The sequence below is a fragment of the Microtus pennsylvanicus genome, chromosome 1, assembly GCF_037038515.1.
Source record: "Microtus pennsylvanicus isolate mMicPen1 chromosome 1, mMicPen1.hap1, whole genome shotgun sequence".
NCBI lineage: Eukaryota > Metazoa > Chordata > Mammalia > Rodentia > Cricetidae > Microtus > Microtus pennsylvanicus.
Window position 1 is genome coordinate 115,920,772 of NC_134579.1, and position 24,827 is coordinate 115,945,598.

The following is a 24,827-nucleotide window of genomic DNA, read 5'->3' on the forward strand; positions in this document are numbered from 1 at the left end:
CAAACTAAGTTCACAGAGGTGGGAAGTAACCACTACTTAACTACCCAGTGTAGCTGGGGGGTAATAGCAGGGGCTCAGTGTCGGGGAGAGTGGCTGCCACCACTGCTGCTTAATACACAGGCCCATAGCATCAACCGATTCAGGAGAGCCATGGTAGACAGGTCACAGTGATATACTCAGCCTCCTCTTTCACTTCCAAGTAAACCCTAGGTAGCTTTGTATAAAGGTTGCAGGAGCACTTTAGACTTGGGCTCCCAGATGGAGAGGCTAAGGCTAGGACAAATGTCAGAACATTTGTGTGTCAGGCTGGTGGCCATGTTGCTCCTGGTTCTGTTAATTTTTCTTCCAAGTACATTCTGTGACATAGGATCTGTATATTACTCTTCCTATGAAACGGTCATCCCCAAGAGACTGCCAGTCAAGGGGAGTGAAGATCCCGGAGGAAGGGTGTCCTACATGCTGTTGATGCAGGGCCGGCAGCAGCTGCTTCACCTGGAGGTAAAGGGAGACCATTCTGCGAGTAACTTCCCAGTCTACAGTTACCACAATGGCGTCCTGGGGCAAGAAATACCTCTCCTCTTACAGGGCTGCCACTATGAAGGTTACATGGAAGGGGTGCCAGGCTCCTTTGTCTCTGTCAACATCTGCTCAGGCCTCAGGGGCATCCTGATCAAGGAGGAAACATCCTACAGCATCGAGCCTGTGCTCTCCTCCAAAGAGTTCGAACACATCCTGTACACTGTGGCACATCAGCCTCGCGTCTCCTGCAGTGTCATTCCCAAAGACAGCCCAGGGGACACTGGCCAGCAACAGAGGAGCAGGAGACCCGATGACCTGCGGGAGCTGTCTGACTTGTGGTCACACACCAAGTACGTGGAGATGTTCATCGTGGTCAACCACCAGCGGTTCCAGATGTGGGGCAGCAACGTCACCGAGACGGTCCGGGCAGTGGTGGACATCATTGCTCTGGCCAACAGCTTCACTAGGGGACTAAACACAGAGATGGTGCTGGTGGGCGTGGAAGTCTGGACAGAGGGGGACCTGATAGAGGCCCCGGTGGACCTGCAGGCTACACTGAGGAATTTCAACCGCTGGAGACAGGAGGAGCTCCTGGGCCGTGTCAGGCATGATGTGGCACACTTGATCGTCGGGCACCACCCAGGAGAGAACGAGGGCCAGGCGTTTCTCGATGGTGCCTGTTCTGGTGGGTTTGCAGCGGCTGTGGAGGCCTTCCATCATGAAGATGTCCTGCTGTTTGCGGCGCTCGTGGCCCACGAGCTGGGGCACAACCTGGGAATCCAGCACGACCACCCAGCCTGCGCCTGTGACCCTAAGCACTTCTGCCTCATGCACGAGGATATCACCAAGGACAGTGGCTTCAGCAACTGCAGCTCTGACGACTTCTACCGTTTCCTCCATGACCACAGAGGGGCCTGCCTGCTTGACAGGCCTTGGCACCAAAGCCGCAAGCGCAGAGCTGCCCGTTGTGGAAACGGTGTGGTGGAGGAGTCGGAAGAGTGTGACTGTGGTAACAGCTGCCACAGTAACCAATGTTGTGATGAAAACTGTAAATTTAAGCAGGATGCAGAGTGTAATAATGAGCTTTGCTGTTTTCAATGTAAATTTAAAAAGAAGGGACAGGTTTGTCGTCCTGCTGATGGAATTTGTGACCTGGCAGAATACTGTAATGGGACCTCTGCAATATGTCCCGAGAACAGGATAGTGAAAGATGGCTCTGTATGTCATGAAGCTTACTTCTGCTTTGAGGGTCAGTGCCTGGACCCTAGCTCTCAATGCTCACGCATTTTTGGGTTTGGTGCAAAATCTGCCTCTGATGAATGCTACAGTTCCCTGAACAGCAGAGGGAACCGGTTTGGAAATTGTGGGCCTTCTTCTGAGTCTCCAGGAACATATATCAATTGTTCAGATCAAAACAGTCTGTGTGGGAAACTTATATGTACAAAGTTACAGTTCTTACCACCAATCAAACAGAAACATACACTGATCCAAATCCCTCACAAAGTGAACTGGTGCTGGAGCATGGATGCTCCTGGTGATGAGACAGACATCCCTGGCAGAGGCTATGTGAAGAACCTGACCAACTGTGGCTCAAATAAGGTGTGTCAGAATTTCATCTGTGAAGACAGCGACATGTTCTCCACCTCCCCTTCCTGCAGTAAGGAACTGTGTAGTGAACATGGAGTTTGTAATGATTTAGGGCACTGCCATTGTTCATACGGCTTTGCACCCCCTGACTGCAGACATAAAGGAACTGGAGGCAGTGTGGACAGCGGTCCCACTCCCGAACTATCAGATGAAAATCTTCCAGAAGCTGAGAGTCAAAATCTTGAAGATGAAGGTAAAGAGTTGGTACTTAACTTAAAACTGATAGTTCTTTCTGCTATTTTGATACTCACAATACTCTTTATAATTGTATGCATCATGATTGCGTACAGCAAGTCAGAGACTCCTTATGAAGTAGAGCCTTCAGTGTTAGAAAAGGTTCCGGAAGAGGCTGAGGAAGAGGAAGAGAAGGAAGAGGAAGAGAAGGAAGAGGAAGAGAAGGAAGAGGAAGAGAAGGAAGAGGAAGAAGAGGAGAAAGAAACAGAAGAGGAAGAAGAGGATGAGGGAGAGGAATAAGTAGGGGGAACATAAAGCCAACAGCCAAGCCTCTTGCAGCCCTGAGAATGAGAGGCTCAGTTAAGCAAAGGCTGCGCAAACTGCCAGCTGTGATCCCTCCTACGGATACACTTGCAAGTGAGGCAGGAGGCTCTGTCTTTACCATTTAGCTGATGGGTGTTTCCACAGTCAATATTTCAGGACTCTAGTTTTCATGTTTCATTTGAACTTGTCACATATATCTTTGGACATTCAGGTTCTTGTATCTTTGGGCTAATTCTTTTGGTCACCAGAAACTGTATTTTAGGACATGCTTTCTTCCACATTGATTGTCTGGTGCTCCTGAATTTATCACTATCTCCAGGATTTTTATTCCAACTAACAACTACCTATTATGTAAGGGCAATTTCCACAAGATTCAGTGTTCTGACTTGCCCAAAAATATATTCAATGGATGAATCTTTAAATAAAACTCTTAACATTAGATATGCCTTCGGGTTCCATGTAATGTATTTATTGAGTATGTTCAGTTCTGTAGCTGTGTGGTAAAGGCTGTACCTCCTCATAAGGAAGAAGGCCTAACTTTGAATCTTGAGTTAAGAAGTCAGCATTACAGACATCAGCCACATCCCCAGGACAAAGAGTGCTTGCTGTACAGTCATTAAGTTCAGATTCCCGCACTCACCTGACAAGAGACAAGACAGGGATCTTGCACATGCCCATAATCCAAACTGGAAAGACCAGGAGGTTCACTGGGGTTTGATGGTTTCTAGCCCAGAGAATGCAAGCTCTAGGTTTAGGGAAAGAATAGACCAAGAATCATAGAGAAGGACACTAAACACCTCTTCTACCCTGTATGTAGATGCATAGGCACCCCCATCCGCACATACATGAGCACTACACAATAAACAAACCATCGTATATTGAAGAGGAAGCAGCAGCAACCAGCACTAAGTAAGTATTGATGGTGCTGTTTGCCATATTGCCAGCTTTCTTCAGAAGGCTTAGCAAGGAGACTGAAAGTGTAAGGCCAGCCTGGGTTACTTAGCAAGACTTATCCTAAAGACAAAATGAAGCTGAACAGAATTACTTTGTGCTCTGACTGTAGAAAGGACAGCCTTTCTCATAAGTCATCCTGCCATGTGTTTGTAGCATCATGAGGAAGAAGTTCAGTAATTGATGCGTTGATGCTCCTATAGGACCACACTCCTCAACAGAGTCTGGCCATGTCCTGCCACCTTCTCCCTGCCGCTCTGGGCGCCTCCGGCTAGCCAAGACCCCAGCGCTTTCCTTAGTTTCCTAAAGCCAGTTCCAGATTCTAGATTTGTCTTCAGACTTGAGAGGAACAAAGGGAAGTTACAGTGTGGAAGAGATGCTGCAGTTAGTGATGCTCTCATGCCCAGGGGTCATGTTGTCCTTGGGGGTCCAGGAGCAGACCCGTCTCTCCTCAGGCTGACCTCACATCTTTTCTCACCCCATTAGTCAAGCTGAGCTCCCTTGTTTGGAGTTCAGTTGAAAAAAATAAATAAAATAAGGTAACCCCAAGTTGATACAATTCTGTGCTTGATGAAAACAAAGTGTTACTTTTGTTTGTTTTTGATATAGTGGTTCACACATGTAGCCAAGGGACTGACTTCCAACTACATAGCCCAGGTCAGCCTCAACCTCAAAGTAATCTAACTCAGCCTCTGGAGTCCTGAGATGACAGGTGTAAGATATCACATGGAGATAAAAGTGCTACATTTATTTGAAAAGGAACATGGCTTACTGTTTATCCAGATTTCTTCTGAAATGGAATTTTGTCATTATGATTGAGTGGGGAACAGCTTAGTCAAGTGTTTTTTCAAAGGGGAAAAACCATTCTTTTTCCATCAATAGAAAAGAAGTAAAAATAAGCTTTCACCCTGCTTTGAGAACCAGCTTCAAAATTCCCCATATCCTATCAATCATGGCTTCCCTGTGTGTGGGGAGAGGAGTCTTCCACTTCTCTATCCCATAAGCAAATGCCCTGCACCATCTAGAGTGTTATTCTAGAAGATGTCATCACTTCTGCAGGGGAAGCACTCCAACACCAGCCTTGATTCTGGGTCTTTGAAGTTTATGGACATAATGAAAGGATGAACTGTAATTAGAGGCATTTCAAAGGCTTATTTGTTTAATCAGAGCTACAGGCAAAAATTGTCTTTAAATATGAGAACATCTTTTTTTGTGATTTCACTTCATATGAAGGCAAATCTCAAACACTTCACTTTCCTAGAATGGAGAAGACAGGATTTCTAGACTTGACTCAGATTACAGCTGAACTGTTTTTAATGTGGATAGGTAAAATCCATACTTTGTTATGATGTTTACCTGCATTAAAAAAGAAAAGGATTTTAAGCTGGGTGGTGGTGGTGCATGCCTTTAATCCCAGCACTTGGGAGGCAGACGGGAGGATCTCAGTGAGTTCAAGGACATCCTGGTTTATAAAGTGAGTTCTAGGATAGCCAAGGCTACACAGAGAAACCCTGTCTTGAAAAAAAAAGAAAGGAAGGAAAGAAAAGAAAGGATTTTAATGTCACAAACGTTGGGAAGACAATGAGGTTAAAAGAATGTGGTTTAAGAATGCTGGAAGGCAACCTCATCTGGAGGGACATGGCCTAGGAAGTGTGCTCAGACCAACCACGAGCGTACCTTGTTAAGCCCGCACTGAGAACGCACACTCTTATAACACTGGTCTCACCTCTGTGCTCCTTGGATTCTGGATGCTCATCCCTTTATCAAAAGATATCTTCATTTCTCTTGCTTCCCTTCTGTATTGGCTATAGGTCTCTGAACCCTTGTTCTGCAAATCTCTGTGAACCTATTTCCACATTTTACAAATCCTTTCCATGTTCATATAAATATATATTTGAGGACCATCTTTTATAAATAAGCCTACTATTTTTTCTAAAGTGGGCAACTCACTAAGCCTTATATATCAATGATTTTTTTTCTTGTTTTGTTTTTTGAGACTGGGTTTCTCTATAGCTTTGGAGCCTGTCCTGAAACTAGCTCTTGTAGACCAGGCTGGCCTCAAACTCAGAGAGACCTGCCTGCCTATACCTCCCAAGTGCGGGATTAAAGGTCTTTGCCACCACTGCCCAGATGTTTTTTTTTCATATATTATTCTTTATTACTGGAGTTCCAAGGCATATTAGTATATCCATAGTTATTTACACCATGTTCTTATAAATAGATATGCATTCTGTTTTGACTTTAGCTATTACAGACTGAATGCAGACAAAGCCCACAAGTCAAGGCAAAGGGCTTTCTTTTGGGTTCTGTTCCATGCTGTCGGCTGGTACATTTCCCACCACTCCCTGTGGCAGAATTTTTGACCTGGGTGTGCTCAGGAAACTCACTTTAGGTCACTTCTGTTCATTATATAAGGCGGCTTCTTCTGACCTAAATCCTGGAGAGCTTCTGGTCTCACTGTTACCCATAAAACACTACCAGTATGTCTGCGAAAGAAGTGTTAGGAAACTGTTTAGATGCTGGACTGACAGTCAATGTTGTGGAGAAAGCAGAAAGCTGCCTTGAGCTTGGTGTAGGGCTCAAGGAATAATGATGTTGGGAACACTAAGAATCCTAGGGCTGGCTGAGCTGTGGTGACTACTGCCACTGTCCTGGGAGCCACGGCTCTAACTATGGGGCCTCTGTGGTTTTCATAGCAACTGTAACCAATTCCTCTCACCACGTATAGGACATACAATTCTGCCACCATAGCTCTATTGGTCACTAAAGAAGCTTTGCTTAGTCATAAATATTTCAGATGGATACAGCCACCAAATCTACTTATATTTTTAGATAAAGTTTAAAAAAAAATCGAGCCGGTGGTGGTGACACATGCCTTTAATCCCAGCACTCGGGAGGCAGAGGCAGGCGGATCTCTGAGTTCGAGGAAGGCCTGGTCTACAAGAGCTAGTTCCAGGACAGGAACCAAAGCCACAAGTCTCGAAAACCAAAAAAAAAAAGTTTTAAAAATTCTATATAAAATTTTTATAATAAACAACTTGAAAAACACTAAAATACTACAAATGAGGGATACGGCAGAGCATTTTGGCTGTGTGAGCATTCTCAGGTCTCCATGAAACCTCACTGCAAGAGCCCCAACTGCACACCTGCAAGTTGTTGCATGGCTTCCTACTTTCCTTGTTTTTGTGGAGCAGAGTTTGCAAACGACACACATATATGTGAACCTGAAATTTATTTTTTCTTGAAGAGATGTAAATAAATCTAGTATTTGAAAAAGTAATGAATCTCTTAGATAGAAAGTAGCTATACCTCCCTGAATGAGCACCTGGAGAGATCCTTCCTAATTCACTCAGAACCGTTACTGACCACAGCTTACATTCACTTTTAGTTCTCCAGTCTGGGGTATGCCAGAAAAGATGGGAGTGTTCCCTGCAGAATCCACTCACATGAAACATTCACTTCCGGGATGTTCTAGTTCCATAGTTTCAAAGAATGGTGGAAGAGCTGGAAGCAAAAGCAAGAGAAAACTCCGGTGGGTCTAGGCTCCTGCTATAGATTCTCTTCTGTGAGCACAGCAATGGGGTCTGAGTATCTGCATCACGGCGAGGCTCACGCTTTAGCTGCTGGAACTTGCACTGTGTCCAGCCATATATGCCACAGTTGATCAGACCCTGGGATGCTGCTGTGAGAGCCTGGAAGAGACGAAGAACGGTGGAGCCCAACCCTCTGTGCAGCGTCGTCACTGGAGCTGCTGAACTGTGCACAAGCTCATCTAAACTCTTCACATTGTGTCCTGCTGCGGACAGCTGACGGCTGTTATACTTTTTAGTATTTATGAGGACAAGAAAATGGCTTCAACTGCCAACTGTTCTAAAAAGTTTTCTTCTGATAATGGAGGAAAGTGGAAAAGCAAAAAATTCCCTTCCTGCTTATCACTCACTACACACAGGTAATTTGTGCCATTTGATTCACTCTGGATGGGAGAGCATCACCATCAGTGTCTCACAAGAATATATACCCTGGGAGACCTTATTCTACCAACCATATCTTCAATATATCAAAACAAAGTTGCCCAGAGATAAATGTGCTCCAAACTGGACCCAGAAACACTTAGACTAGCTTTCAGCAAATGGTTATATTCTTCATTAGTAACCATAAACATTAGATGTTCTCTTTTGCAACGCACAAATGAATATACTGAAGGGGGAAAACCTGTGTGCCCTCTAAATGGCAGTGTGAGAGAACCAGGCACAAAGGTGCAAGACAAAAGATTCTGGCTTTGGAAGGGGTTACCTGGAGCACAGAGAAAGCCATGTGCAGGGAGGTGTCCTGGGGCTTGGTCAGCTCTATGATCAACAGTGTGGCAGCTGCAAACACACAACGTGTAAACTGCTGTCAGCTCTCAGTGCACACGCCTGCACATCCCGTCAACAGAAGCTACAGGGAACTGAAGATCAGCACTGAGATTAACCAATTATGTAAACCACTGAGACTTTGGCCTTCATTTCTGGTCTGTACTGATTAAAACTTGCAGATTAATGCCAGGTGGACTTGTACATGTCTTTAATCCCAGCATTGAGGCAGAGGCTGTAGGTATACCTCTGGTGAGTTTGAGGCCATTGCCATTGGGGTCTACATAATGAGACCTTGTCTTAAAAAATAAAGCAATAAGAAATAAAATTTACAAGCTAGATAGGAATATGCAGTCATGATTTTAGTGAGATCATTTTGTTTGATGAAACCCATAGCCACCTCCTTCACCTCCAATTCCTTTTACTAAGATACCAACCTGGGCCCCAGCAGCATACAAAGGCCACCGGGAAGAAGCGCACTCGCTGGCCCACAATGTAAATCACTGCCCACTGCTCACTCTCCAGAAAGCCTGTCGATTTCACAAACTTCTTATACAATGACTGGGCATGGATGAGCAAGACCTAAACATGAGTGTAGCAGTGAGTAGTAGGCCTGTGGCTTAGTCAAATTTCCCAGCATCTTAGAAGGCTCACTCTGCAAGGAATGCCTGCCGGGAAAAGTCACTCTCCTTCTTTACCATGAGAGCAGACTTTGGAGAATTACCCAGTGGGAATTTTCATGTAGACAAACAGATACTAACCAAACTTTTAGTTATTATGTTCAGTGTGTGAACATCATCAACCCCGGGCTTTCCCAACCTTAAACAAATCACAATATATATGGGAAGGTGTGTTGTTTTCTTGTGGAAGTGGGAATCAAATCTACAGTTTAATAATAGGCAAGCATTGTACTAATAACTTGCATTCCCATCCAGGAAGTTAAAGTGAGTTCTAATTAATCCATCTCTTAAAATATCTTATTAGTGATTCTTTGAGACTATGTTTTATACTTCATGCCCTGAAGTTTATCAGTACAAAGGCTAATACTAAATTCTCAACTCTGAGTAAAAGAGGAGTTTTAAAAAAAATCTCTTCTTGCCGGGCAGTGGTGGCGCACGCCTTTAATCCCAGCACTCGGGAGGCAGAGGCAGGTGGATCTCTGTGAGTTCGAGACCAGCCTGGTCTACAAGAGCTAGTTCCAGGACAGGCTCCAAAACCACAGAGAAACCCTGTCTCGAAAAACCAAAAAAAAAAATTTAAAAAGAAAATCTCTTCTCGCTGGGCAGTAACTGCGCACGCCTATAATCCCAGCAATCAGGAGGCAGAGGCAGGCAGATCTCTGTGAGTTCGAGGCCAACCTGGTCTACAAGAGCTAGTTCCAGGTCAGGCTCCAAAGCTACAGAAAAACCCTGTTTTGAAAAAACAAAAGAGAGAGAGAGAGGGAGGGAGGAGTGAGGGAGGGAGGGAGAGAGAGAGAGAGAGAGAGAGAGAGAGAGAGAGAGAGAGAGAATATCTCTTCTCAGTCAACCAATGGTGGTGCACACCTTTCACCCCAGCACTTGAAGACAGAGGCAGGAGGATCTCTGAGTTTGAGGCCAGCCTGGTCTACAGAGTGAGTTCCAGGACAGCCAGGACTAAATAAATTGTCTCCTAGGTAAAAAAAAAAAAAAAGAAAGAAAGAAAAAAAGAAAAACCCATGTTTTCATTATCTGGGAAATTAAATCAAAGCACAGGTTCTATGTCACAGAATGTCACTTACATAAAGGATACATCATGTCGTGTGATCTTTCTACTCTGGGTCCTCATGGGAATCAAAGAAACACATTAATTCTAGAGTGAACATGATTGTCACCTAACTAATATAAGCTTTTTTTCCTGCTTATCATGTGATTTTGGGAAGTCCAAAAAAACAAAGGCAGTAATTACACTGTCAACAAATCCTTGTCACTTCCTTCCTTTCTTCCTTTTTTTTTTTTTGAAAGAATTTCATATACAGCCCAGACTGGCTATATGAAACTAAGGATGACTTTGAACTTCTGATTCCCATGCTCTCATGCATTCTAGGGAAGTGTTCTACCAGCTGAACTATATCCTCACAGTCATGGTCACTTCCCTGGTGCTGGACCATGGGAAACACCTCTTTTATATATATATATATATATATTATTTATTTATTATATATACAATATTCTGTCTGTGTGTATCCCTACAGGCCAGAAGAGGGCACCAGACCTCATTACAGATGGTTGTAAGCCACCATGTGGTTGCTGGGAATTGAACTCAGGACCTTTGGAAGAGCAGGTAATGCCCTTAACCTCTGAGCCATCTCTCCAGCTCCCGGGAAACACCTCTTGTAGTGTTCCAGTCTTGGAACACTGCCTATCTCTCTCTGTCCATCCTTTCAGCAGTAACAAACAGGTGGTACCATACCGTGATGAGGAGGAGGCTGAAGAAAAAGCTGGCCAGGAAAACAGTGACGCCATAAAAATAGAGCACACTGCAGACAGACGTGTTGGTGGAAGGCAGGGGTTCAATCATGGCTGATGGAGGCGAGTGCATTAGGAGACACCTGGGAAGAAAACCAATGGGCAGGATGTTACGACAATGACAACACAAGAGAAACAAAGCCAAACCTGAATGTCAGTGAGGTCACTACTGCTGTGATAAACACATGATCAGCAAGCGGGGATGAAAGGCTTTATTTGGTCTACTCTTCCACATCTTAGTCCATCACTGAAGTAAGTCAGGGCAGCAGCCTGGAGGCAGCAGCTGATGCAGAGGCCATGGAAAGGTGCTGCTTACCAGCTTGTTCCTCATGGCTTGCTCAGCCTGATTTGTTATAGAACCATGGGCCAACAGCTCAGCGGTGGCCCCACTCACAATTGACTAGTCCCCCCAACATCAATCACTAATGAAGAAAATGTCCTATAGGCTTGCCTGCAGCCCAATCTTATGGAGGCCCTTTCTCAATTGAGGCTCCCTCCAATCTGAGGCCATTAGTTTGTGTCAGGTTGACAGGAAACTACCCAGCACAGTGAGTAATGGGCTCTTACCTATAACTATAACACCCTATTCCTTCCCACAGATGAAATACCTTGAGTCACTCTGGACTGTCTATTTCCTTGTGTTTCTTCAGCCTGACTACATCATATTATATCTAGAACCCATTTCCAAAACAAGTAATTTTTTTTTTTTTTTTTGGTTTTTTGAGACAGGGTTTCTCTGTGGTTTTGGAGCCTGTCCTGGAACTAGCTCTTTTAGACCAGGCTGGTCTCGAACTCACAGAGATCCGCCTGCCTCTGCCTCCCGAGTGCTGGGATTAAAGGCGTGCGCCACCACCGCCCGGCCAAAACAAGTAATTTTTTGAGATAGGGTATGATGTAGTCCAGGCTAGCCTCAAACTAGTAAGTAGTTCAGATTGGCTTCAAAACTCTGACCTCCTGTCTCTATCTCCTATGTGCTGAGGTCACAAGTATGCACCACCACACATACTATATGCAGCTCTGGGGATCCAACCCAAGACTTTGTGTAAGCCCAGCAAACATTCTACTGCCTGGGCTAGCTACCTCCACAAGTAAAACAAATGGTTATGGCTAAAGAAGCTCCATTTTATGCTAGGTATTCATTTTGGTACCCACCAGTTTTCTGTTGATGACTCCAGTCCCTGGAAGATAAGTTCCCAGTATAAGAAGGAACCAAACTGAAGCCATTTTGAATAAAAATTCCATCTTGAAAAGCAAAGTGAAATAAAGTTTAAGTTTCCAAGACTTCCCTGGAGAACTGACATCACTAGCATCCTGGCTAGCAAGGTGAGACACGAATGGTGGGCACGCTGCTCCACCACACTTGAGTAGAACAACCAACGAGAACAAGGCAAGTGAACCAAAGAACAGTGTCCTTAGGAAAGTCCCCAATCCTTTCATCCAGGTTGGTGGGAAATATAAGTGCAACTTGGTACAGACGTTTGTGGTTTTTCTGTTTAAATACTTGCTGATCACATAGCAGAGACAGTACAAAAAAAGAAAAAAAGAAAAGAAAAAGAAAAAAAATCAATCATGCCACAAGGACACGTGCTCAACTATGTTCATAGCAGCTTTGTTTGTCATAGCCAGAACCTGGAAACAACCTAAATGTTCCTCAATCGAAGAAGAATGGATAAGGAAAATATGGTACATTTACACAATGGAGTATTACACAGCAGAAAAAAACAACAGCTTGAATTTTGCAGGAAAATATGTGGAGCTAGAAAACGTTTTTTTGAGTGAGGTAACCCATACACAGAAAGACAATTATCACATGTACTCACTCATAGGTGGTTTTTAATCATAAAGCAAAGAAAGCCAGCCTACAAACTACAATCCCAAAGAACTTAGACAACAATGTGGACACTAAGAGAGACTTACATAGATCTAATCTACATGGGAAGTAGAAAGTAGAAAAAGACAAGATCTCCTGAGTAAATTGGGAGCATGGGGACCTTGGGGGAGGATTGAAGGGGGAAGGGGGAGATAGGGAGGGGAACAGAGAAAAACGTAGAGCTCAATAAATATCAATAAAAAAATAAAATTAAAAACAATACTTGCTGAAATGAATGCTCAGTGACACAGTCAGCTCCCAAGTCTGTACTGCTGGATCTTGCTTTGAATGAGTTCTTGTGTATTTGGGTTGTTTGGGTCTTCTTGGACCCTACCAGTACCCCTGATTCAGTGATAGCTACCCAAAAATGTACAGCCATTGCTTTGTTGTTGTTGTTTCTGTAACTTACTTATGCAGACACCCACAGATTGTTCTGAGGTGCTTTAACCACTTAACTTGGCAGAACAAAGCATTCTTATTTGCTTACATAGATAGTGAAGGTGTTCATGTGGTTTCCTCTTTAATAATCTTCCTCATAACCCTCCTGCATGGCAACCTAAAATTTGCTTCAGAGATTGTTCACCCTGCTAGCAATTAAACAATACATATTTTAATTATAGTGGGATTGAATCTATGATCTTTTCCCAGAAGTCATAAACACCAAAGCAAAACATGTTGGCTAGAAAGTATGTAGAACAAATGAAAAGCTGAGTTAGTCCTTGCTCACCTGTAGCTCTGGCTAAAGTTGTGGAAGCATTCATTGACATTGCCCAGACAAAACACAGGTGTCATCAGCAGCAGAGGTAGCAGGCTGATAGGAGAAAATGGATTATGCCATTATCCAGAAATGTTCATGCCCTTCTTCCTTTTGTAAAATAGTCTCCTCCTCTGACTAGATTACCCCACCAACTCCCTATACCTGACCTACATGAAGAAAAACATCTCAAATACCATAGCTATACTTATTTTCTATTTCCCAAAGAACTTCATTGTAAAGTGGACTTTATATCTAACTTGACCTCTTAATAGTTTCTTGAGAATCTTTGGAATTATAGCCAGATAAAAATCTGCTAGGTCAGGCAGTAGTGGAAAGATGTTAAGAGCATTGCCTGCTCTTCCAAAGGTCCTGAGTTCAATTCCCAGCAACCACATGGTGGCTCATAATCATCTGTAATAGGGTCTGGTGCCTTCTTCTGGCCTGCAAGCATACACACAGAATATTGTATACAATGATAAATAAATAAATATTTTTTTATAAAGAAAACAAATCAGAATCTAAGCGATGTTGGCTTAGTGGTGCAGGCTTGTAATCTTAGCATGCAGGAAATTGAGGCAGGAGGATCTTGATTTTGAGGCCAGTCTGAGCTACATAGCAAAACTTTGTCACAAAAAAGCAAAACAAAACAAAATTTACATGAAAAAATCTACATGAAAGAAAACAATGGAACTGCCACGAGGTGGTGGTGCACACCTTCAATCCCAGCACTCAGGAGGCAAGAGGCAGGATCTCTGTGAATTTGAGAGGTCAGCCTGGTCTACAGATTGAGTTCCAGAAGAGCCAGGGCTACACAGAGAAACCGTCTCAAAAAACAAACAAACACAAAAACAAACAAACAAAACTATGGAACAGCTCTGCATGGTCTCCTTCACTCTGCAGTGGCCAGATTAATTCCTGTCCTTACCTTTCCTGTGTGCTTACTCTTTAAACAGACAATTGTTTATCCACTTAAAATACAGCCACTGACCTAGAAGGGATTTGGGAGCAAAGTTATAAAGTCTAAAACCAATGTGACCGCTTCTTTGTGTGGATCTGGATTCTTTCTGGACTAGGATTCTCACACAAAGGTGGACTGATCTTGAGAGCTGGGCTCAGCAGGTAAAGCCTGAGGACTGGAGTGGGGTACAGTGGGATGCCCAGACCCACATAAAAAACTGATAGCTCTTGAGGTCAGCCTGTTGTCTAGCATACTGGAAACAGAGATGTGAATCACCAGGATAAGGTAGCTTGGTCCGATGAGCAGGTATGCTAAGTTCTGGGTTCCATGAGAAAATCTCTTGGTGTATAAGAGAGAGTGATAAATGAAAGGAGCTGACATCAAGCTTCCTTCATACGCAAGCATAGAAAGTATTCACCCGAAACATAAGCATATATATACTCACATATATACAAATGCAAGAAAGAGGTTTGTTCAAAGCCACAAAGAATTGGTGTTATAGAGTTGGAGCTAAAACCCAGCTCTCTAATATCAAACTAGGGAAAGGAAGAAAGTAATCAATAATTATGTTTTTTGCTTCCTATCATTTAATGCTCTATAAAGACACAGGAGTGACAGTGGAAATGAAGAGTAACAGGCGTTTGTTCCTTACCAGCAAGAAAAAAATCTTACCTTGACAAAATGAACACTATGTGACTACTTTGACAAGTATGATTTATCACCTATGAAAAGATGAGAAGTGAAAAATGTTAGGACCAGTGTCAAAGTCACCAGTAAACATTCACACACATTTCCAGTAGCCCCATTGCTTTGTCAGTCATATTGTTTATAGAACCCATCAAAGTCAGTTCCTTTAATATAGATAAAACATGACAGTGTATAGATAAAACACGCCTTTAATCCCAGCACTTGGAGGCAGAGGCAGGCGGATCTCTGTGAGTTCGAGACCAGCATGGTCTACAAGAGCTAGTTCCAGGACAGGCTCCAAAGCAACACAGAGAAACTCTGTCTCGAAAAACCAAAAATAAATAAATAAATAAAATAAAAAGAAACAACAATAATAAACCCAAAAGACTACAGAAAGTAATTTAATCCAAAGCTCGAGTGCTGAAACAAATTCTTTTAGGCATAAAGGCATATTTGAAGTCATAGGATGTTTTTTTCTTTTAGCCCCAGAAAGGCACAAATGAATAAAGCCATGTATAAGTTGACCAGCACAAAGTATTAATTGGCCAGTATTGACATGAGAGAGTCAGAGGAGCCCTTGGATATAAGACTATGCTAGAGTATGGAACATTTAAAATCTGGAGACTTAGGAGACAGTTCAGTAGATAAAGTGGTTTTTGAGCAAGCATAGGAACCTAAGTTCATATCCCTAGCACCCACACAAGAAACCAGGCATAAGCAGCACTTGTCAGCAACCCTAACACTGTAGAGGAGGCAAGGGAAGACAGACAGACCCTAAGGGCTTCACAGGCCAATCAGACTAGCACAAATGGCAAATACAAGGTTCAGTAAGAAATATCTCAAAAACGAAAAAGGTGGAGAAAGTTAAGTGGTGGTGGCACGCACCTTTAATCCCAGCACTCAGTAGGCAGTGGCAGGCGGATCTCTGTGAATTCAAGGCCAGCCTTGTCTACAGAGCAAGTTCCAGGACAGCCAAGACTGTTACATAGAGAAACCTTGTCTTGAAAAACAAAACAAAACAAAGACGGTGAAGATCAACAGAGGAAAGCAGCTGGTGTTGACTACTGATCTCTACACACTGATGCACAGGCACACACACTACACACACAGACACACACACTACACACACACTACACACAGAGTGTGCTGCATTACACAGGGTGATGGAATATGTATTTATCATAGATAAGTCTTGGGTTCAAATCCATAACACTCCCAGACAGACAGATGAATACTCCCCACTTGCATCAGAGCCTAAACAATCTGCAGCAGCATAACTGCTATCATGATAAGCATAACTTGGTATCATGATGGAAAGTTCATGGCCTATGGGGTTTGCTTTTCACACTTGGCCAGTGGAGCCCCAGCTCAAGCCCAGGGCTTTGAGTGAAGTCGTGGGCAAAGCTCTGGGAGCTGCTGTGCTTTGAGGCACTTATCGCCCAAAGAGAAGAAAACAAACTCCCAGCTCTTTGCTTCCCTACAAACAAGCATAGAAAGGGGTAAGTAGCCACAGGCCCTTCCTAACCGGAGAGATCATGCAAGGTTAAGGTGCAGAAGACACCTATGCCTGTGGAATGCCCAGAGTGGGCAAGATTAAATGGCAGCAGAGAGAGTGGAGTTTTTGTTGTACACAGCAGCTACTATCCGCATATAGCTACTTACAGTAAAACTAAATAAAATGAAAATGTCAACTCCTGCCATGCATGATGGCATATGCCTCCAAAACCAGAATTTGAAAGGCAGAGGCAGTAGGATGGCTGCAAGTTAGAAGCCAGCCTAAAGTACATGGCAAGTTCTAATACTGCCCCAATCAGGGCTAGAGAGTAAGAGACTCTGGTTCAAAGCCTGAGTTCCCCAGTCAGTTCCTTCATTTTGCAGTTACATGACAAGCGCTCAGTGGCCACTGCGGCCAGTAACTACGGATACAAACACACTTGCTACCAGGTGTGGTGGCTACTCTGTTAGTCCCAGCACTTGGAGGGCAAAGGCAAGCATCTCCCTGTGAGTTCAAGGCCAGCCTGGTCTATATAGTAAAATCCTGCCTCCAAGAAGTTTCATTGAATGCTTTTGTAAAGACTGTAGTATCTTGTTTATGATGCTGCTTATGGGTACTTTTCATGTTTCATTTTCATTTATTTTTTTTTTTACCATGTTCTCTAGGAAGTGGGGACCAGAGGAAAAAAAGAGAGAACATTATTTGTTCCTACCCTTTCTTACCAGTGACTGTCTCAAACAAAGCTAAAAAAAAAAAAAAGAAAAGCCGGGTGGTGGTGGTGCATGCAGAGGTAGGCGGATCTCTGGGAGTTCGAGGCCAGCCTGGTCTACAAGAGCTAGTTCCGGGACAGGCACCAAAGCTACAGAGAAACCCTGTCTCGAAAAACCAAAAAAAGAAAAAAGAAAAAAGAAAGAAAGAAAGAAAGAAAGAAAGAAAGAAAGAAAGAAAGAAAGAAAGAAAGAAAGAGGAAGAAATGACATTTTCACGATCGCAGCATTTTGGTGTTGAAGAGGCAGCATGGATTATAGAGATTAATACTGAACTTTATGATGAAAACTTGATGCCTGTCTTGGCTACATACTGAGCTGTGGGCCAGCATGGGCTACATAGCAAGAGCCTTTTCAACAAACAAAACATGAGAGATGATGTACCCACGGCTATAAATCAGACAGTGACCCAGCCAGGCAGTAGTGGCATGCTCCTTTAATTCCAGCACTCGGGAAGCAAAGGCGGGTGGATCTCTGTAAATTCAAGGCCAACCTGGTCTACAAGAGTGAGTTCCAGGACAGGCTCCAAAGTTATACAGAGAAACCTTGTCTCAAACAAAACAAAACAAAACAACAACAACAACAACAAAAAACCAGACAAGTGACCCAGAACAATGCATATACATCATTTTGTGAAAACAAAATATATAGAAATTGGAAGCAACCTTCTAAAATTAATATTCACCATAAATATTGAACTCAATATTTGAATATTAGTTGATAATGAATAATGTTTGTGGGACTAGGAAGATTTCTCAGTGAATAAGAACACTGACTACTCTTCCGGAGGACCCTAGTTAAATTTCCAGCACCCACATGGCAGCTCCCAACTATAACTCCAGTTCCAGGGGATCAACACCCTTGTACAGTTAGACATGCAAGCAAAACACCAATGTACATGAAATACAAAAAAGAATAATGTTTGTTATCTGGGTCAGTTGGAGACAGTGACTTCAGCCCTTGTAAAGTCCTATTAAAGATCCTGTAACATTCCCACCCTGCCTCCTTAGGTGATACTTCTGTGCTGTTCGCTAAGAAGACATGGAAAGCCCTAAAGGAGGGACAGACAGACACAGGGGCAGAGTTACAAGACAGCCTCAGGCAGGCCCAAATTCAGACATACAACAGTCAGGACAGAAGGCACAGAAATCGTGAAGTAGAGAATTCAAATCTGGACTCACTCTTGTTCAAATGACTCCAAAGGGAAGTGCTTTTGTTTCTACCCTTAATGCAACACTGATGCGCTGCTGATGATTCTGACATTTCATCCACACGCTCTTCCACTTACTCAAAAAACAAACAGTCACTGGGCTACTCCCTGTGTCCACTGAGAAGCAATCTGCAGGTCCTAGGGAAGGGTGGGGCAGCTTTCCAGACTGTTTATCATCCTCCTAACAGAATTTTACTTTAAAAAAACATAAAGTGATAAATATTGCAGAAGTTAAGGTTAGAATATTTAGTAAGATGTGTAAGATGAAAACGGGCCTGTGTCCTGTAGCACAATTGGTGGAGTGTTTCCTAGCATTCTAGAGGTCCTGGGTCTAATCCCAGCACCACATAAACTGGGTTTAGTGGTCCACACCAAGAATCCCAGCATTTAGGAAGTAGAAGAAAGAAGATCAGAAGTTCAAGATCATCCTCGATTATGTAATCTGAGATAGCCTGGGCTACATGGGACCCTTTTTCAAAAACAAACCAACAACAATAACAAAAATATTAAGTCTAATGTGGTAGTGCATGCTTTTAACCCCAGTACTTGGGAGGCAGAGGCAGGTGGATCTTTTGAGTTCAAAGCCAACATGGTCTACAGAATGAATTCCAGGACAGCCAGGGCTATACAGAGAAACCCTGTCTCGGAAAAAAAAAAAAAACCAAAACAAAAAAAAATGTAAAGACATTTAGAAATAAAGACTGAGAAATCACCAACATATTACCCATCAGAATCAGTGATGTTCTCAAAGCATCAGAAACAAGAAACTCACTGGTCTATGAGCACACATACATAACTCCAGCACTTGGGAGGTACAGGCACAAGGGCCAGAAGTTGAAAGCCAGCTGCAGCTGGTTCAAAGCCAGCCTAAGCGCCTAAGCTACGTGGAACACAGTCTCAAAAAGAAAAAACAACAACAAAAAAACCCTACTAGAGTAAAAAAGTAAGACACTCGGGGGCTGGAGAGATGGCTCAGAGGCTCTTCCAGAAGTCCTGAGTTCAATTCCGAGCAACCACATGGTGCCTCACAACCATCTATAATGAGATCTGGTGCCCTCTTCTGCCCTGCAGTGATACATGCAGACAGAACACTGTATACATAATAAACAAACAAATCTTTTTTAAAAAAAGTAAGACACTCAGTTTACTACACAATGAAGTGCTACTTATTCGGCAGTAAAAAGACTGAGTGGTTTGCACATGTGAAAACGATGACCTTTACAGCACTGTGCTGCTCTTTGCTTTCTGCGTCCTTTGCTCTCCTTCCCACTCCTTGTACTCGCTCTCCAGTCTACACTTTCCCTGCTCTGGACTCTTCCAGTTGCCTTTGGCTGTTCTCTCCCTCATATCTATAATAAAATCTTTACCTTCAACCATAGTAAAAATAAAAATAACTAAAAGCACTGTTATAAATGAAAGCAAACATACATATACATGCACACACATACAGTATTATTGTTACATGAAGTATTCTGAAAAGCAGGTCTATAGAAAGGCACATACATCCAGGTGGTGGTGATGCACGCCTTTAATTCCAGCACTCGGGAGGCAGAAACAGGAGAATCTCTGTGAGTTCGAGGCCAGCCTGGTCTACAGAGCAAGTTCCAGGAATAAAGAAGAAAGGCACATATATTTGAACGCGTAGAGCAGAGAGTGTAAAGGACTTAATGGTAAATAGCACGAGAGATACCATTGGGGAAAGAAAACATCCTAAAATGATATGCTGATTGCACAACTTGACAGATTACTAAAATGTGGATCCAAATACTCAGAAGGAATGGACTGTGTGCTGTGTGGAATACACACACACACACACACACACACAAACACACACACACACACTAAGAACCCAGAAACACTGTGGGTTTGGCATTCTATCTTTTACTGTAATACTGTGCAGTGAAAAGTGTTCTCTGGATGCTTCCTGGCTTCTGACTGTCACATAAGCAACCTTTTGCCCTTCTGCAAAACAATAGCTCCCACTCACACATACTGAAGCACAGCAGAGAACATTCTCCCTTGACACCTGTCACTCTAAAACTCATGTCAGCAGACATAGCACCTTCCCTAACTCTTCTTCATGGCCTGTATTTTACTGACAGTGATGGGTGACACGGAGCCAACGCTTTCCCTTTGGCTGAATCAAGCTAAGCAAGAATGGCAGTAGCATCAACAATGTTCCTACATTAAAACATATTGTGTGACAGGAGCAGTGGTGATGCATGCCTTTAATTCCAGCACTCAGGAGGCAGAGACAGGCAGATCTCTGTGAGTTCAAGACCAGCCTGGTCTACAGAGCAAGTTCCACAACAGCCAGAGCTACACCTTGAATTAAAAACAAAACAGCAACCAACCAAACAAACCTTTTATGTGTCAAAGGAGGAGAGGAAGTGATAAAAACAGATGGAAACTATGGGAACATTATTCCCATCCGCTTCCACACACTCACTCAGTCAGTGCTGAGCACTTGCATGACTTACTGAGAACCTCCAGGAGTCCATCTCTGCTTACCTGAGCAGCTGTGCTCCGTCCACTCTGGCTGTCTCTCATCCTCAGCTCTGCGTACAGATACCAGATGTAACTGACGGTGCAGAAGAGGGAGGCAATGAATAGTATCTAGGTGAAAGTCAAGACAGCCCATCAAATTTGCCCCATTCCTATTTTCTTAAATTTACTCCGTTATTCTCAAGATGAGATCTAGCTTACCTAAACCACCCATCTTCATCTTACCCTGTGGACTGCTCAGAACCACAGATATCCACCTTCTCTACCTAACTGATCCACTTTTCTGAAGATTTTTCTATTATATTTTTAATTTATCATCATCATCATCATTGTGTGTGTATGTGCATCACAGCTCATATGAGGTGAGAGGACAGCTGTGGGTTAGGTTCTCTCCCTTCCCCTTGACTTGGGTTCTAGGGATGTAACTACTCAGGTCACCAGGTTTATGTGGAAAATGCTGTCACCTTCTGAACCATTTCATGGGCTCTGTGCTCTTTTTGAAATAGAAAAGGTAGTTAGAAGAATTTCAACTTTCAATAATAGTTAATATATTATTCCTTTTTCATTACTGTAACAAAAGATTAGAGGCAGGTTACTTTTGAGAGAGAGGGTATTGGCTCAAAGTTCTGGAGGTACAGGGTTTAGGGGGTCTCATCTTGTGAAGCTGTCTTGATGTTTGAATCCTGGGGTGGTGTTGATTACCTCAGCAGAGGATGAAGAACATGTATGCTTATCTGTACCTGTGTGTCTTTCATGATAAAGCCCCCAGAACCAACTCATGTGCTTTTAATAGTCTTACAGTTCTCATCATCGCCTGAAGATCCCCTCTAAACAGAAGAGCAAGTCTCCAACCTTCCAATGCCATGCTTATGAATGTACGTATGTAACATGGAAAAGTCAGTGTCTGTGCGTGTGTTCACACATACATATCTGCAAGATTTGAGTAATTAAAACTCTACACAAATTTTATGTGGACAAAATGTATTTAAGACACAGAAATGGCCTATGTTATTTTAACTAAACCTTTCATTCAAAACTTGGACTACACAGGCAAGATCACTTTAAAAAGAAAAAAGGGACCTTCAGGTATCCCATCCTGGACTTGAACTTTTTATGTAATCAAAAATGGTCCTTTATTTGGTTTTCTTGAGGAAGGGTATCTCTATGTAGTTCTGGCTGTTCTAAAGCTCACTATATAGACCAGGTAGGCCTCTTGATTTCACACAGATCCTCCTGCCTCTTAAGGGCTGGGATTAAAGATGTGGTTATCACATCTTTAATGATCTTCAAAACTGATCTTAAAACTCTTGATTCTCTTGCCTCCACCTCTCAGGTTTATGGAGTGTTGTGACTGAAGCCAGGGCATCAGATATACAAAAGCAAGTGTTCTATCAATTGATGCGTCCCCAGCACTGATGTTTAAAAGAGCTTTCAGAGAAGCAGGTGCTAGACGTGCTCACCAGGGAAAGTATTTACTGCCAACCCTGGTACTGGAGCTGAATTTGATCCACAGGACCCGTAAAGCAGAGAGAATAGATTCCTGAAATTGTTCTATGATCTCCACACACACACACAATCTGTGTATTGCCACATGGCTGTGGCTTACTGGCTAAAGTTCTGACCAGCATCTGTCTCCAGTGGCTCTATGTTGTCTCTCTGACTCCACTATTCTTTCTCCCAGCATTCAGTCCAGTCCTCCCCACCTACCTAAGTTCTGCCCTATCAACAGGCCAAGGAAGTTTCTTTATTCACTAATGGTAATCACAGCACACAGAAGGGACTACCACATCACTTTCTCTTTTCTGTTTAAATAAAAGAAAGGCTTTAACTTTAACATAGTAAAATTACATATAACAAAACAGTTATCAAGCAAGAATTACAGTTACAATGTTTATATCTACTTTATCTGTTGTCATAACTAAGGAAAACTATAACTATAACTTCTTCAACTTCATCAAAGACTCCAGAAGGGCACAATATTACCTAAGTAAACTGGAAGTACATTGTTAGCAACTTCCAAAACTCTAGAATTGACAGAGACATCTCGCTGCCTGGACAGTCACCCAAAGTTCTTTTGTAACACTGGGGCATCCAATCTTCAGCCTACAGGCCTCTAGTATCCAGCAGACTTTTTCACGAAGCAGAAAATTTCAAAGACTGTTCCACCTATACTGGCAGTTTGTTTGTCACATTTTTCTGTGTCCTGCAGAATATCTAGCAGACTCTTTCATGAAGCAGGAACCCCAAAGGATCATCTCACCTTTAGGAAAGTTTAGCAGTCATTTCTCTGTGGGTCTTGCATGTACAGTTAAGCAGTTCAGGCAAGAGAAGTTTCTTGCCCAAATGGCTAAGAAGCCTCTTTGATGCCCATCTTCCTCTAGAAGTAATTGGTACTGCCAGGAGCAGACGTGTCTCATTGTCATGAAAAGTCCTAATTTATTAAAACATTTTAAATGCCATATTCTGAAGGTCTCTGAATTATTTGAAGAACACCTATTTAACTGAAATGCATCTCTGTACATCTAGAAAATCTAACTAGCATGAATATAAGCTTGACTATTATAGATGATTATCTATTAACTAATATTACTTAATTATACCTTACATTTTTAAATGAGCTACACAAACACAATACCTTAATCAAGAACAGAAATACATATACATATAACAAAACTGACCTTAAATAATAATCAATAAACCAAGATCCATACCAATGCAAATTATTCATATCATATCTCCCTTTAATGTAAACAAACATTTATAGACAATATGGGGATATGGGCATAATTTTTTTCTCTCCAAACTGCTTCCTGCTGTTTTTTTGGGCAAAGTAATTTTTTGAGGGCACTTTTGAGGTGTTCATGGCAACCTTTTAGGGCATCTTGGTCCATCAAACCATATTAGCCTGGAATGAATCCACAGGTTCTCATTCTCTGTGGAGACAAAAGAAAAACCTCTTTTCCAAAGCACCATATCCTTAGACCCAAATTCTTAAGTCAAGATACCTTTATAATATACATTCTGGTTTAGCTTAGCAGCCCATAAAATGAAATGTCTCTCTGTACTTGGCTCCTTCACAGTCAAAAATTTCAAAGAAAACACAATATACATAATCCAGACTCTCTGTGTATAGTCCATCTTTACGTAGCTTATTTTTCTTTACTCCCTTTAATCTATGACAGTCTTTACTCTGTCTCTGTCTCTCTTTGGTTGTTCGAGATAGGCTTTCTTTGTAGCTTTGTAGCCTGTCCTGGAACTAGCTCTTGTAGACCAGGCTGGTCTCTAACCCACAGAGATCTGCCTGCCTCTCCCTCCCAAGTGCTGGGATTAAAGGCATGTGCCACCACCACCCGGCTTGTACTCGGTCTCTTTAAAGACTTTTTTTTTCTTTATGGTACCTGGAGGGACAGCTGTAGGGGTTGAAAACCAAGCTCTTATAGTTTTGGTTGTGTGTCTCGCCTTTAATGGCTGAACCACCCCTCCAGGCCTAAAGACTTTTTTTAAAAAACAATTTACTTCTTTCCAACTCTCTGTACTTTTTCTACTCTTTCCCAAACCTATGTACATCTATCCAACACTTTTATACATCCTTTTTATCTGGATTTTTCTTTATTGAATATCTATAATTATTTACTGTCCAGGAGTGCTTTTTATAATGCTAAGCACTTCTTTTTTTTTCTTTTTCTTTTTTTTAAAAAATATTTATTTATTATGCATACAATATTCTGTCTGTGTGTATGTCTGTCGGCCAGAAGAGGGCACCAGACCTCATTACAGATCGTTGTGAGTTACCATGTGGTTGCTGAGAATTGAACTCAGGACCTTTGGAAGAGCAGGCAATGCTCTTAACCACTGAGCCATCTCTCCAGCCCTGCTAAGCACTTCTTAAAACTTAAGTTGTGCCATTACTATGACATATACGGTACTTCCTGCTCCCTCAGCACAGTCCAGCATGGTGGAGCTGCTCACCATCTCTGAGACATGCACAGTGCCCCATCTCTAGGCACACAGCCTGTCCATGCCGTCATTAAGAAAGCTGCAGCAAGTATTATTTGTAATAGCCAGAACCTGGAAACAACCTAGATGCCCTTCAATGGAAGAATGGATGAAGAAAGTATGGAATAT

The 24,827-nt window shown here is 42.6% G+C and overlaps 2 protein-coding genes across 16 annotated transcripts in view; one reads left to right on the forward strand and one right to left on the reverse strand.

The window, feature by feature from the left end:
* The first annotated feature begins 258 nt into the window (after window positions 1-258).
* Window positions 259-2,640, forward strand: LOC142851611 (disintegrin and metalloproteinase domain-containing protein 1b-like). Its single transcript, XM_075975477.1, has one exon. It carries the CDS (start codon window positions 259-261, stop codon window positions 2,638-2,640), a length of 2,382 nt encoding a protein of 793 aa, XP_075831592.1.
* Window positions 2,641-4,756: 2,116 nt separating this feature from the next.
* Tmem116 (transmembrane protein 116) overlaps window positions 4,757-24,827 on the reverse strand; it is a 68,382-nt gene continuing 48,311 nt past the window's right edge. For 7 of the 15 annotated variants that reach the window (XM_075980593.1, XM_075980563.1, XM_075980545.1 and 4 more), the window contains 7 exons: window positions 20,709-20,813; window positions 14,711-14,760; window positions 13,051-13,134; window positions 10,398-10,536; window positions 8,405-8,549; window positions 7,909-7,982; window positions 4,996-7,307 (listed from right to left, as the gene is read on the reverse strand). In XM_075980593.1, the coding sequence (XP_075836708.1) occupies window positions 7,101-7,307; window positions 7,909-7,982; window positions 8,405-8,549; window positions 10,398-10,536; window positions 13,051-13,134; window positions 14,711-14,760; window positions 20,709-20,747 (738 nt within the window). In that variant the 5' untranslated portion in view covers window positions 20,748-20,813 and the 3' untranslated portion in view covers window positions 4,996-7,100. Of the gene's footprint in view, window positions 4,972-4,993; window positions 7,308-7,908; window positions 7,983-8,404; window positions 8,550-10,397; window positions 10,537-13,050; window positions 13,135-14,710; window positions 14,761-20,708; window positions 20,814-24,827 lie in introns of those variants that run through there. The other 8 variants (XM_075980604.1, XM_075980582.1, XM_075980574.1 and 5 more) reach the window with 6 other exon arrangements.

Bases quoted from the DNA above. Each gene is read 5' to 3' on its own strand.
- LOC142851611 (XM_075975477.1), top strand. From the start codon at position 259: ATGGAGAGGCTAAGGCTAGGACAAATGTCAGAACATTTGTGTGTCAGG.